This window comes from Lontra canadensis, unplaced genomic scaffold, assembly GCF_010015895.1.
Source record: "Lontra canadensis isolate GAN:19392208 unplaced genomic scaffold, GSC_riverotter_1.0 scaffold40, whole genome shotgun sequence".
Lineage (NCBI taxonomy): Eukaryota > Metazoa > Chordata > Mammalia > Carnivora > Mustelidae > Lontra > Lontra canadensis.
In genome coordinates, this window is record NW_022631034.1 from 1,510,083 (window position 1) to 1,524,231 (window position 14,149).

General features: G+C 37.1%; 1 protein-coding gene across 1 annotated transcript in view; it reads right to left on the minus strand.

Annotated features, from left to right (window-relative positions):
• Window positions 1-1,287: 1,287 nt before the first annotated feature.
• CUNH1orf141 (chromosome unknown C1orf141 homolog) overlaps window positions 1,288-14,149 on the minus strand; it is a 46,600-nt gene continuing 33,738 nt past the window's right edge. The window contains exons 8-10 of the mRNA XM_032870061.1: window positions 5,680-5,749; window positions 4,248-4,437; window positions 1,288-2,414 (exon numbers count right to left, since the gene is read on the minus strand). Coding sequence (XP_032725952.1) covers window positions 1,839-2,414; window positions 4,248-4,437; window positions 5,680-5,749 — 836 coding nt within the window. The 3' untranslated portion in view covers window positions 1,288-1,838. The remainder of the gene's footprint in view (window positions 2,415-4,247; window positions 4,438-5,679; window positions 5,750-14,149) is intronic.

The window sequence follows — 14,149 nt, forward strand, 5'->3', positions numbered from 1 at the left end:
GCTCCCAGATTTCTCAGCCAAATGGAATTTTTAAGTTGATTTAATGCCTTCCTAAAAGATAAACCTCCCAAGTTCCAGCAGAAACTTCCAAAAACAACGAATACAGAAATCCTTAGTTCTAATTTGCATCTACTTGGGGCTAAAGTTTGAATACTGTAGTTAGGTGCAGCATTTAATTTAGAAAAGATGGTGTAAGAGACCTTGGGGGGCATCTTTTAAGAAGTTAAGAGCAGGGGAAAGGGTGGAAATAGGAAAGGAATTTTTAATGAATGTTTGCTACACTCAAATACTCAGGGACTCCACATTATTTTTTTAACACTGATAAATAATAATACCACAATAAGGTATTGTTCCGATATTTTTAGGTACATTTTCTATTTCTTGTTATTTTTATTGTTGATAGTTTTTTAAAAAGAGTTTGCATTTTATTTTCTGAGCCAGCAGTGTAGTTAGGGAAACTGTTTTGCTTTGCAGTGAGCCGGGGAGGAGGGAAAAGCGGGATGGGGTGGGAGTGGGGGTTGGTGAGAAGACCGGATGACACCAAGCCAAGAGAACAAGAGGATCAGCCCCTGCTTGCTGGAAAAGAGAAAGATGACTTCATAACTTTGAGCTGCTGCTGCTTCTCCTCCAGTAACCAGAAGAAAGGTGTAAAGAGCCAGGAAAGCTTGTATGGTCCTCCTCTACCTCCTCTGTACCTGAGCCCATCATCTTACCTAAAGACTTTTACCTTTGCTCTTCCCTCATTAAGAGTTTCCAATTGCAGCCCTCTTCCCCAACCCCTCCCCCATCCACATGTTCTCCTATGGTGATTCTGTTTTAGAGCCGAAACCTAACCCTCCTTGGGAAGAGGTGAGCAAGAGGAGCCTTGGCACACGGTAAAGAAAATCGGAAGCGGAAACAGGAACTTGAACAAATTTATGTCCTTACCTTTGCCAAAGTTGCCTAAGTTGCCAAAGGCCCCCAAAGGCTTCCCCTAACATAAATGCTTCTAATTAAAACTACTTCTCACATATTAAGAGTTCAGATTTTTAAAAAAATCTTTTAAATACATGGATTAAAAATTAACTTTTGAAATCCAACTTGTATCTAACTTGAGTTCTGCCTTTATACTGTTTGGGTGAATGAGAAACAGTAAAATAGCAATATAATAATATACATGATGTTCAATTCTTTATAGGACTTGAATCAATTTTTTTTAGCTTATTAAGGATAAGTTATTCTTTTAAATTATTTAACAGTTCTGAAAAAAGTCAAAGTTATACTTGGAAAAGGCATTCTATAGCAATGAAGTTCCAGTGTCTACTAACAAAAAGCTATTTTAAATTTTACTGTTTTTTTAATTGCATGAATTGCTAATGTAATACTATTTTCCAATGATTATCCAAAATGCTGATATATAATTAATTCCACATGCATCAAGTTAATGGTACATTTGTCTTATCTGATACCCAATTATTAAGGAAGGTTATTGGTGTTATTTGTCTTCAAACAGCCAATTTCCAGAAACAGTCTGTGTCATTCTTGGTCCCAAATGAGACTTGACCATAGGAATGCTGACGATTGAGGAATCTAATTTAGATCATAAAAATTCATGAACTAGTTTCTCTTGTTGATAATTATTTCCTAATTTTGTTCTTTTATTTACTAAAAATGTTGGCTTTTCTTGAACAGAAGACTGTTGGCTTGTAGTTCCAATGTCAATGTTTTGCTTTCTTACACCAACCGTTCAAACATTATTTTGGTAAGCATTTCATCTATGATCTTGGAACTTCGTTATTTGCTTTTTGTTACTTAAATATTGCTCTATATAATATATTTTGAGGTGTCTAATTTTCATTTCACTGGTTTAACAAATCATCCATTGGTGTTACATTATTTAATTTATGGACTTCGAGTATATTTTTTAAAGGCTTTGAGCGATGTTTGACAGGTGAGGCACTGAATTTGCTCCTTGGTTTTGTTGTAGAAAACATTCTTTCAAAGTTGCCATGTCTAGCACTCATTTCTTGAATAACACTTCTATCAAAGAAGCCAACAAATTTTTTTGTTAGGCTGGAAAAAGTCTGTGAGAAATTATAGAGTTTACTCCAGGATATGTTTTCAAGTGTCTGCTTATTAGTTTTCTTCCTTAGTTTACCCTCTACAACTCTACGGCCCACTTCAAAAGATATTGCTTGTATATCTCTTTTCCATGTTGTAGGCATAATTCTTTTAGGTTTGGAAGATATAATAAATTGATCACTAATTAAAGATTTGAGGATTTCATAATTTCTTTCTAAAACAAAATCTGCTCTCTTATATGGGTAAATGTTTTCTTTTTCCATACGATGGAGAGGAAACCTATTTTTCGTCAAAAGTAACATTTGTACATATCCAGTCTCATGGAAAATTATGGGATTTGTGTCATTTTGTTCCTGTGGATTAAAGAAAAGAGTACTTAGTCTTGCTAGTGCGACAAGAAGGCTATATATTAAATAATATAATTATTATATATAATATAATATAATTAAATATATATATTTATATTATATAATATATGTATTATATATTATAAATATATATATAAATAAATAAATAATATATATTAAACATGAGAATAAAATGGTAAAATATTCTAAAAATGATTACAGAGATTTTTTTTTAACATGAACAAGAATGGTACTGAAAAACACAAAAAAGATGTACTTGTGTACGACATACTTCCTTCTCTTAATATTCTGTTGAGATGTTAGGGGTAAAATCTGAACTTTTGGCCTCCTACAATCTTTTTTTAATAAAGTGAGATATGAACAAATCAATACATTTCTTAGATGTGTGAGATGTTGTCATTGGAAAATAGGATAGTTGGTGGGATGAAACATTATTCTGGTATTTCTTTTCTTTTCTTTCTTTCTTTCTTTTTTTTTGTTCTGGCATTTCTTAGGTTCCCATGTTCAGAAATAAGAAGCATACCAAAAAAATAAGTTGAGCCAAAGATCTTAAGGGACATAACTAATTATAACCAAAATTACAAAGTCTGGATATCCTAATAATTCCAAGAATATAAAAATTATCTTTATAATATTATATTTATTCTAGTACTCCAACCCTTACTTAGCACATAAAAAGCACTCTATATTTGTAGAATAAAATAGCCAGAGTAATAGGCTGACTTAAAAAAATAGACTATTTTTTCACAGTGATAGCAACTCTTTCCCATATTTCCATTATAGGGCAAAAAGATTAACTCCAAAGAAGCTGGTCAAATATTCCCATTACCAGTGTTTATTTTGCAAACTTTAAGTCAATGATTACTACTTTTTCTTTAGAAATATAATTAATGAAGTAAGAAACCAGGATCATCTAATTGTACATCAGTATACTTAGTGAGAAAGATATATTGTTGTCTATAATTACTAAAAGGATGGTGAAAGATCTAGTTTTGCAATCCACTGGGATGTCAATATCACCTATTTAACTCGGTAGTAGAGATTTGTCATATTTTTGGTCTGTCCAACGCCTCTGGAAATTTTCTTCGTTACAAATCTATGTACTCTTAAACAGAGGCAGAAACTAGCTTTATTAGCTTCCCTTGAGTTTAGGGCATAGGCATGTGACTTAGACTCTGACAATCAGATACACCTGAGATAGTCTTCAGTTCAGAGAAAGCAAGCACTCGGAAAAGTTGGCTATTGTGAAAACCACTCTAGTGACAATGGTAGCAGATATATCTGCTTTGAAGAGCAAGAGTGGCAAAGATCTTAGAAATAGTATCTCCTGCCCAGAATCAAAGTCATTAATTCCATAACAAAAGCATGGGTCCCAGTGGAGCAGTCTGGGGTTGTAGCTGGGTGACTCCTGACTGTATAGCTTTCAAGCCAGATTGTCTCTCCAGCCTTCCTAGAGATTCTGTGAGCTATCAAATATCCTTCAATGCATGTATTTTCTGGTTCAAATAGCTAAAATAGACAGTTAGAAAAGTGAAATATAATGTAGTCACTTTGAAAATACCATTTTTCTTTTATAATCAAAAAAATTGATAAAGCCTTCTTCATAAAGAAAAACACAAAACTTACAGTTGATGCAAAGGAATTCCCACTTTTGGGGTGGAAGTTCTAAAAAGAGCATTAAGAATCTAAGTATTGTTACTTTGCAATGAGAAACTCAAAAGTTAAAAGGATTTATCAAAGATTCCAGTCACTAGAATTTAAGATTCCTACAAGTAGTAATTATACACATATTTAGTGAACAATAGTAGATATTATTACCACATGAGAAGTTACTGTCTTTGGTGGGCTAGTGTTGATTATCTTGGCATTTGGCTTTTTCAACTCATCCTCAAAGCACAAGGGAAGCAAGCTTTTCTTTCTTATAGAACAGTATTCACTTAATTGATGATTTTTGATGGTTTTGTTTTCTTCTGTGCTAAAATCATCCATCTGTGGGGCAGATTTTCTTCTGAAAATGAGCACAATTTCAGCATACATAATGATAGAGTTGATTTCAGTTTGTCAGTTCTTGTCTCCCTGATCCCTCAGGGTCACTGCCAGCATTTACCCCAAATCCTCAGCCATACACTTTCAACATGATAAGACAATTCCTTCCAGCCTTGTAGGAGGGAAATAGTAAAAGCAGGGGTGGAAGCAATACAGGAATATATATATGCTTCTTTGATTTTTGAGTGTGGAGGAGGTAAATTGTGTAGAGTGAGTATTATACAAAAGTAGAGAGATATTTGCCATATCCTTTGTTGAGATTCGGGGAAAAAGTGCTTTGCAAGGCAACTTCCTGACAACATAGGGTGGCCCCAGCTTTGTTAACAGAATGCAATGGTATGGTATGATTATAGGCAGAAAGAAGATAGAGTTTTCATTACAGATTTCCTTTGGTTCACATAGGACATGGACACTGGCTTACCAAGGTGGTTGCCATTTGAGGGGTGAGGAAGCCTATGTCAAAGGTCTGGCATGAGTGAGGTATGGATAGTCTAGGGGAAGATGAGGGTCATGATGGGAGGCTTAGAGGGTTCTACCACACTAATGAGAGTTGAGAGTGGACCCAATCCAAGTTCAGAGAGAACAGACCATATATTCATGAACCACAGATGTCAGCAGCCACAGAACACCTCGAAATGAGACCAGCAATACAAGGGCATTAACCAAGATACTGACTCAAGTACCTTTTCCTCAATGTCACAAAGTCCAGTGAACATCTCGTTCATATACTTAGATACCATCTTAGAAAGAAACGGAAGGACTAAGATAAACTTAGAGAGGCTGTACATTATGGCTCCAAAGTGTAAAGCATGCAAGGTTAACAAGATTTTACTCTGAGGATCTAATGAGAAAGATCAGTACTTTATACAAGACTACAAAGCTACTTTTCTTACATCCATATTGTAGTGTATTTAAACTTGTCTTTACTAGAAAAACACACTTGTACTCTCTCCTTTCATTTTTGCATGTTCCTCTTTCCATTTGCCTGTGAACTTGAAATGGATAGAGTGTGAGTTCAAGGTATGAATGTGCTGCTGACTAGTAGAGCACTCTTAGACCAGTCACTGGCTTGCAGTGTAGGCCTAAATCTTAATACTGTGCCTGAATAAATGCATTCTGGTCTACTAAAAAAGAAAAGGCAGAACTCTTCCTATAAGAAACATCATTGAACACAATAAAATATAAAAATGTTAAAATAAATTACCTTTTACTGACATAATCTTCTGAGTGACCAGCCAGATCAAATGATTCCCCAGGATTTTTTTCAGTTTGAGCTGAAATTATAAGATTTTCATAAAAGACACATACATATCATGGCATTTAGAAAATATCTTGTATAAAATATTTTACAATGTAAAATAATATTGGAAAGGACTTGGTATAGGGTTTGATCTGCAGTAGCTACTCAGTAAGAACTGTTGTTTTTTTTTTGTTTTTTTTTGTTTTTTTTTAAGTAAGAACTTAAGTGAACCAGACAGAAAAGACTGAGGTCAAGGATCTAATGTTTGGCTTAGACAAATCAAACATAAAATTGGCCTTGGAGATTTTTGTGGAAGAAAGACATTCCCAAATTTTTAAATCTTTCCAAGATGCAAAGTCATTATTAGCCAGTAGGAAGCCTCAGATGGTTAAACACTATTGGTAAAGAGGGAGGTTAATTAGCAGAGGTCAAGCAGATCTTGCCATCTGGCATGAAGGAGATGTCCAGGGTTGAACTCTTCCAAATATGCTTAGCGGACACTCTACCATTTCTCTAGTTTCTTAGAAGTGTTCCCAGACATATACGCTATTAGCAGTAAATTCAACTTTTCTCTTGTCCTCGAGTAGTTTGTATTCTAGTTCAGTGTTTCCCAACATTTTCCACAGCATGGCAAACAATTAATTTTTTTATTTTTATTTAAAGATTTTATTTATTTATTTGAGATGGAGAGAGAGTGTGTGTGTGCAGAGGCCGGAAAAGAAGGAGAGGGATAAAGAGGGAGAAGCAGACTCCCTACTGAGCAGGGAGCCCTACTTGATATGGGACTCAATCCCAGGACCTCAAGATCCTGACCTGAGCTGAAGTCAGATGCTCAATTGTCTGAAGCCACCCAGGTGCCCCCATGGCAAACATTTTAATTAATATTCTTTATACAGTACACTGGGATAAACACTTGAGTACACTTTGTGGCCAGACTGACATAAGGCCAGCACAGCAGTCTTGAAGGCTGAAGGTCAATATTTCAGTATAACAGGTTACCACAGAAGCCCTATTCCAACACAAGTCAACAAACAAGCAAATAAACCAACAAATAAATACATAAAATAATTCCAACCAATTGTAAGTATTATGAAAATAAATAAACATGGCACCTCACCTATGGTGGCTATAGAGGCCTCTCTTAGGAGGAGATACTTGAGTTCAAGTCTGAGAAAAGAGGCAACAGGTGAAGCTTTGGGAAAACAGACTACTAGGCAGAGGAAACAGCAAGCATGAAGATCACAGCGTGAAATCAGTTGGGAATGGTGAAGGAACTGAAAGGCCAATATTGCTGGAGTGTAGTGAATGAGTGGGGGAGTGGAAAAAGATGAGATGAGATAGGTAGCAGGGGCCAAATCATATAGAGGCACATGAGCCATACAGAAAACTTAGGACATTAATCTGGTTATAACAGAGATCATTTAGAGGGTTTTAAGCAGAGTAAGAAAGAAGTTTGATTTATGCTTTAGGAACATCATTCTGCCTGCTCTAAGATGGACAGTCTGGAGGCATGGAGGAATGTGGATAGCAATAGTAGCAATGGAGTGACCAGTTAGAAGGCTATTGCTGTGGTCTAGATGAGACATGTTGGTGGATTAGACAAGGACTGTAGCAGAGGATATCTGGGTAATGGCCAGCTTCACGTTATATTTTGGAGGTTGATCCAACTATACTGACTCATGGATGGATATGGAAAATAGAGAAATCAAGAATGATTCCTAGGTTTTAGCCTCAGCTAAAACCATTTACAGAAATGGGAAGGGCAAGTAGGAGAGACAGGTCCACTGATAGAAATAAGGGGCTGGGTTGAGGTTCCCTGGCTTGTGAAAAATCACTTCTTCCCAGGGCCAACTCAGTAACCAGGAACTAAGTTAAACCACTTCAGCGCATGATAACTGGATCTGCCATATCTCCAGTATTTCCCTGGCAGGGGAGTTCCATTCACAACTCTAAAATCTGGGTCAGCCTGAGGGCCATGAAGTCTGAGTGGCAGCAACTGCAAAAGTTCTGAAAGGAAGGAATAAGGTGAAGTGAGTAATTGAAAGCAAAGAGAGAAACTTCTAAAATTTTACAACACATGGAAAACAATAAAGCTAAGAAAGTCAACAAAGTTAACAAGTAGAAGATAAATTCAGTAATAAAATTAAATAAAAGAATCTAAAAACAACTTTAAAATTCTAAGGTGTATATTAGCATCATGTCATAGTTCGATAGTGTCAACTGTTGACATCTTAGATTTGACAAAATGTGGTATGTTTAGGAACTTTAAAAATATGAATGAAAAATATTCAGATTAAAAAAACAAGATATTGTGAAATGAAAACAGTCTGGAGAAGGAAAAATTCAATATAAAAAAACTTGGAAATCTTGAAAATAAATAATGTAACTCTAGATTACATAACAAAAGTGAGAATTAATGGGCTGGAAGAAAACACCAAGGAATTCACTAAGAATGCACAGAGAGAAGCACAGAATTTGATAAATTATGTTATATGTTTAACTATCATTGACTTTAAAACTAACCCTATTTTGTATTTTAAATGAAGCATTAATATTTATTGCATTTATACAACTCTTTTCCCAGGTTGTTTTAGATTATTATTTAATAATCTCCAGATCATTTTAGATATAGTAGATTATTTTTTAAAGATTTTATTTAGAGGGGTGCCTGGGTGGCTCAGTGGGTTAAGCCTCTGCCTTCGGCTCAGGTCATGATCTCAGGGTCCTGGGATCGAGCCCCACATCGGGCTCTCTGCTCAGCGGGGAGCCTGCTTCCCTTCCTCTCTCTGCCTGCCTCTCTGCCTACTTGTGATCTCTGTCAAATAAATAAATAAAATCTTTTTTTTAAAAAAAGATTTTATTTAGAGAAAGAGAGTGCACTAGAGTGCAAGCGGGGAGGTGGGGCACTGGCAGAAGGAGAGAGAGAGAACGTCAAGCAGAGTCTTTGCTGAGTACAGACAGAGTCCTACACAGGGCTGGATCCTATGACCCTGAGATCATGATCTGAGGCAAAACCAAGAGTTGGACACTTAACCGACTGAGCCACCCAGGTACCCCTAGATTATCCTATTTTTGGTGTTTTAGACTTTGGCAGTGTTAGTCTCTTGCTTTCTTTTTTAACCTAACTTATGGAAGTGTAATTTGCATACAATTAAATGTATGTATTTTACATGTATATTTTGATGAATTCTGACAAATATAGTCATGTAAGCATCAACAAAATCAAGATATTGAGAACTTCCATTATTTCAAGATAGTTTTCCTATGCTCTTTTTCAGCAAACTTATTCCCTTTGTTCTGTTTTCTCTTTCAAACACACTGGTTATTTCAGGTTTGGATACCTATTTTGTTCCCTCAGTAAACTATCTTTTCTAATCCAGTCATAGTACTGTCCCTTCACATTGCATTCTATGTGTTTTTCCTAAACCTGTCCTTCAGATCTTTGATTTGGTTTACTCCAATGTTTATTCTACTCTTCACTCTTTTAACATAATTTTAGGTTGTGAATTACCTTAAAAATATTTTTAGCTCTGACAGCACCATTTCATTTTTGGCAATTATCTTTTATATCTTCGAATCTTGTTTCACAGAATCCTCACATTCTTTAATCTCTTGAGCATATAAAACAAGTATTCTCTAAATTTCCTCCTGTTTCATGGGGTACAATTTCCGTCAGAATGTGACCATTAGCTCTCTTTTAAATTATCTCCTTTATTTGCTACAGGATATTTTAAGAATCCCATGTTCTTGTTTTTCCATCTACTCACTTTTGAATCAGGACACTTAAAACCAGGCTTGGTACTAGTCCAAAAATAATAGAGGGAAATTTTTGGACACTCTCCTTGTTTATCTGGATACTGTTAAATTCTCACCTTAGAAATTAATGGGCAAATCCTGGTGTTACCTTATGTTATGAGTTCAGGCATTCAGCTGCTTAAGAAAGCTGGCAAGGGAGCTGGAGCCCTGAATCATTATGGGGAAATTTGTTTCTGTGAACTGTATGTTCTGTGAAACCTCTTCATGACTCTGATTTGGTGGTGATGGTGGTGTATATTCTGTCCATCTATGTGTGAAGTGCCACATGGGTTAGAGTTCTTCACCTCTGTCTTGGAGTAAGCAATTCAGTTTGAGGAGGCATTTAGTCAAAGAAAGGCCTCATAGCTCTTGGGCTGTTTTATGGGATCATATGTTTTTCTTTACACATTTATCCTTGTGGCTATTACTCATACTTGCAAAGACTATTCCTAGGAAATTGTATCTTATCTCTTCCGTTGTCAACCCTCCTTTCAAGACCTTGCTTATCTAAGTTAGGAGGTTTTCCCTCTAACTGAGTACATTCAAAGCAATACTAGGAAGCCAAAGAAAGAGCTAGGTATGATCATTACATTTCTCTCAAAACACTGCTAATACAGATTTAGACTATTTGCAAAGAGGAAAGTGAGACCTAAGGGGAGATTTTTCCATCTTTCTGTGACCCATCATTAATAACAAGCCCCTTGCCTTTGAGCATGTGTGCTGGTGGGATTAATAGAAGTATTTTCAGAATATCTTCTACCGGCTTTTTAAATACTCTTCCTTTCTTTTAGGAAATGGAACTGTGAATCAGCTTCTGGAATCTTCTTTCAAACTACTTCATTTTGTCATATGTAGCAGATTTTCTTTGAGTTTAGGGTAAAAATGTCTTAGTTTCAATTTAATGAATTTTTCTTCTTTTTGTTATTCACTTTGGCCAGGATAAATTTGTATTTATGTTGCCAAATTTCCCAGATGTCTTAATTTGGGACTTTGGTAAAAGAACTATAATGCTTCTTCAGAAGAGAGACTCAACAAATTTTATAAAGGGAAATTTGCTTTGCTGAATGAGTAGAACAGCCCGCTATTAGGAAACACTGCAGATAGGAATAATGTGGTAAAAAGAGGGTTGCTGGATGGAGGAGTCAAGATGGCGGAGAAGTAGCAGGCTGAGACTACTTCAGGTAGCTGGAGATCAGCTAGATAGCTTATCTAAAGATTGCAAACACCTACAAATCCAACGGGAGATCGAAGAGAAGAAGAACAGCAATTCTAGAAACAGAAAATCAACCACTTTCTGAAAGGTAGGACTGGCGGAGAAGTGAATCCAAAGCGACGGGAAGATAGACCGCAGGGGCAGGGGCTGGCTCCCGGCAACCGGCGGAGCAATGGAGCACAAAATCAGGACTTTTAAAAGTCTGTTCCGCTGAGGGACATCGCTCCAGAGGCTTAACCGGGGTGAAGCGCACGCGGGGTCAGCGTGGCCTCAGGTCCCGCAGGGTCACAGAAGGATCGGGGGTGTCTGAGTGTCGCAGAGCTTACAGGTATTAGAACAGGGAAGCCGGCTGCAGAGACAGAGCTAAGGAGTGAGCTCTAAGCTCGGGTTTACCTTGAACCGCTCGCAGGCTTGGTCAGCTCGGAGCGCCGCCGGAGGCAGGATGACGGGAGCAATTGGGTGCTGTTCTCTGAGGGCGCACTGAGGAGTGGGGCCTCTCGGCTCCTCCGGGCCGGAGACTGGGAGGCCGCCATCTTCATTCCCGTCCTCCGGAACTCTACGGAGAGCACTCAGGGAACAAAAGCTCCCAAAAGCAAACCCGAGCGGATTACTCAGCCCGGCCCCTAGTAAGGGCGGTGCAACTCCGCCTGGGGCAAAGACACTTGAGAATCACTACAACAGGCCCCTCCCCCAGAAGATCAACAAGAAACCCAGCCAGGACCAAGTTCACCTACCAAGGAGTGCAGTTTCAATACCAAGGAAAGCAGCGGAATTCCAGAGGAGGAGAAAGCAAAGCACGGAACTCATGGCTTTCTCCCCATGATTCTTTAGCCTTGCAGTTAATTTAATTTTTTTTTCTTTTTCAATTTTTTTTTCCTCTTCTTCTGCTAAATTTTTTTAACTTTTACCCTTTTCTTTTTTAACGTTTTTTAACTAGTTTATCTAATATATATATATATATATTTTCCTTTTTATATTTTTTCATTATTGGTTTTCTTTTTTTGCTTTTTTCTTTTTTTTTTTTTTCTTTTTTTCTTTCCGAAACTCTTTATATCCCCTCTCCCCCCTCCTCACGATTTGGGATCTCTTCTGATTTGACTAAAGCATATTTTCCTGGGATTGTTGCCACCCTTTTAGTATTTTACTTGTTCCTTCATATACTCTTATCTGGACAAAATGACAAGGCGGAAAAATTCACCACAAAAAAAAGAACAAGAGGCAGTACCAAAGGCTAGGGACCTAATCAATACAGACATTGGTAATATGTCAGATCTAGAGTTCAGAATGACGATTCTCAAGGTTCTAGCCAGGCTCGAAAAAGGCATGGAAGATATTAGAGAAACCCTCTTGGGAGATATAAAAGCCCTTTCTGGAGAAATAAAAGAACTAAAATCTAATCAAGTTGAAATAAAAAAAGCTATTAATGAGGTGCAATCAAAAATGGAGGCTCTCACTGCTAGGCTATATGAGGCAGAAGAAAGAATTAGCGATATAGAAGACCAAATGACAGAGAATAAAGAAGCTGAGCAAAAGAGAGACAAACAGCTACTGGACCACGAGGGCAGAATTTGAGAGATAAGTGACACCATAAGACGAAACAACATTAGAATAATTGGGATGCCAGAAGAAGAAGAAAGAGAGAGGGGAGCAGAAGGTATATTGGAGAGAATTATTGGAGAGAATTTCCCCAATATGGCAAAGGGAACAAGCATCAAAATCCAGGAGGTTCAGAGAACCCCCCTCAAAATCAATAAGAATAGGTCCACACCCCGTCACCTAATAGTAAAATTTACAAGTCTTAGTGACAAAGAGAAAATCCTGAAAGCAGTCCGGGAAAAGAAGTCGGTAACATACAATGGTAAAAATATTAGATTGGCAGCAGACTTATCCACAGAGACCTGGCAGGCCAGAAAAGGCTGGCATGATATATTCAGAGTACTAAACGAGAAAAACAAGCAGCCAAGAATACTATATCCAGCTAGGCTATCATTGAAAATAGAAGGAGAGATAAAAAGCTTCCAGGACAAATAAAAACTGAAAGCATTTGCAAACACCAAACCAGCTCTACAGGAAATATTGAAAGGGGTCCTCTAAGCAAAGAGAGAGCCTAAAAGTAGTAGATCAGAAAGGAACAGAAACAATATACAATAACAGTCACCTTACAGGCAATACAATGGCACTAAATTCATATCTCTCAATACTTACCCTGAATGTTAATGGGCTAAATGCCCCAATCAAAAGACACAGGGTATCAGAATGGATAAAAAAACAAAACCCATCTATATGTTGCCTACAAGAAACTCATTTTAAAACCGAAGACACCTTCAGATTTAAAGTGAGGGGGTGGAAAAGAATTTACCATGCTAATGGACATCAGAAGAAAGCAGGAGTGGCAATCCTTATATCAGATCAATTAGATTTTAAGCCAAAGACTATAATAAGAGATGAGGAAGGACACTATATCATACTCAAAGGATCTGTCCAACAAGAAGATCTAACAATTGTAAATATCTATGCCCCTAACGTGGGAGCAGCCAACTATATAAACCAATTAATAACAAAATCAAAGAAACACATCCACAATAATATAATAATAGTAGGGGACTTTAACACTCCCCTCACTGAAATGGACAGATCATCCAAGCAAAAGATCAACAAGGAAATAAAGGCCTTAAATGACACACTGGACCAGATGGACATCACAGATATATTCAGAACATTTCATCCCAAAGCAACAGAATACACATTCTTCTCTAGTGCCCATGGAACATTCTCCAGAATAGATCACATCCTCGGTCCTAAATCAGGTCTCCACCGGTATCAAAAGATTGGGATCATTCCCTGCATATTTTTAGACCACAATGCTCTGAAGCTAGAACTCAATCACAAGAGGAAATTTGGAAAGAACCCAAATACATGGAGACTAAACAGCATCCTTCTAAAGAATGAATGGGTCAACCAGGAAATTAAAGAAGAATTGAAAAAATTCATGGAAACAAATGATAATGAAAATACAACGGTTCAAAATCTGTGGAACACAACAAAGGCAGTCCTGAGAGGAAAATATATAGCAGTACAAGCCTTTCTCAAGAAACAAGAAAGGTCTCAGGTACACAACCTAACCCTACACCTAAAGGAGCTGGAGAAAGAACAAGAAAGAAACCCTAAACCCAGCAGGAGAAGAGAAGTCATAAAGATCAGAGCAGAAATCAATGAAATAGAAACCAAAAAAAACAATAGAACAAATCAACGAAACTAGGAGCTGGTTCGTTGAAAGAATTAATAAGATTGATAAACCCCTGGCCAGACTTATCAAAAAGAAAAGAGAAAGGACCCAAATAAATAAAATCATGAATGAAAGAGGAGAGATCACAACGAACACCAAAGAAATACAGACAATCATAAGAACATATTATGAGCAACTCT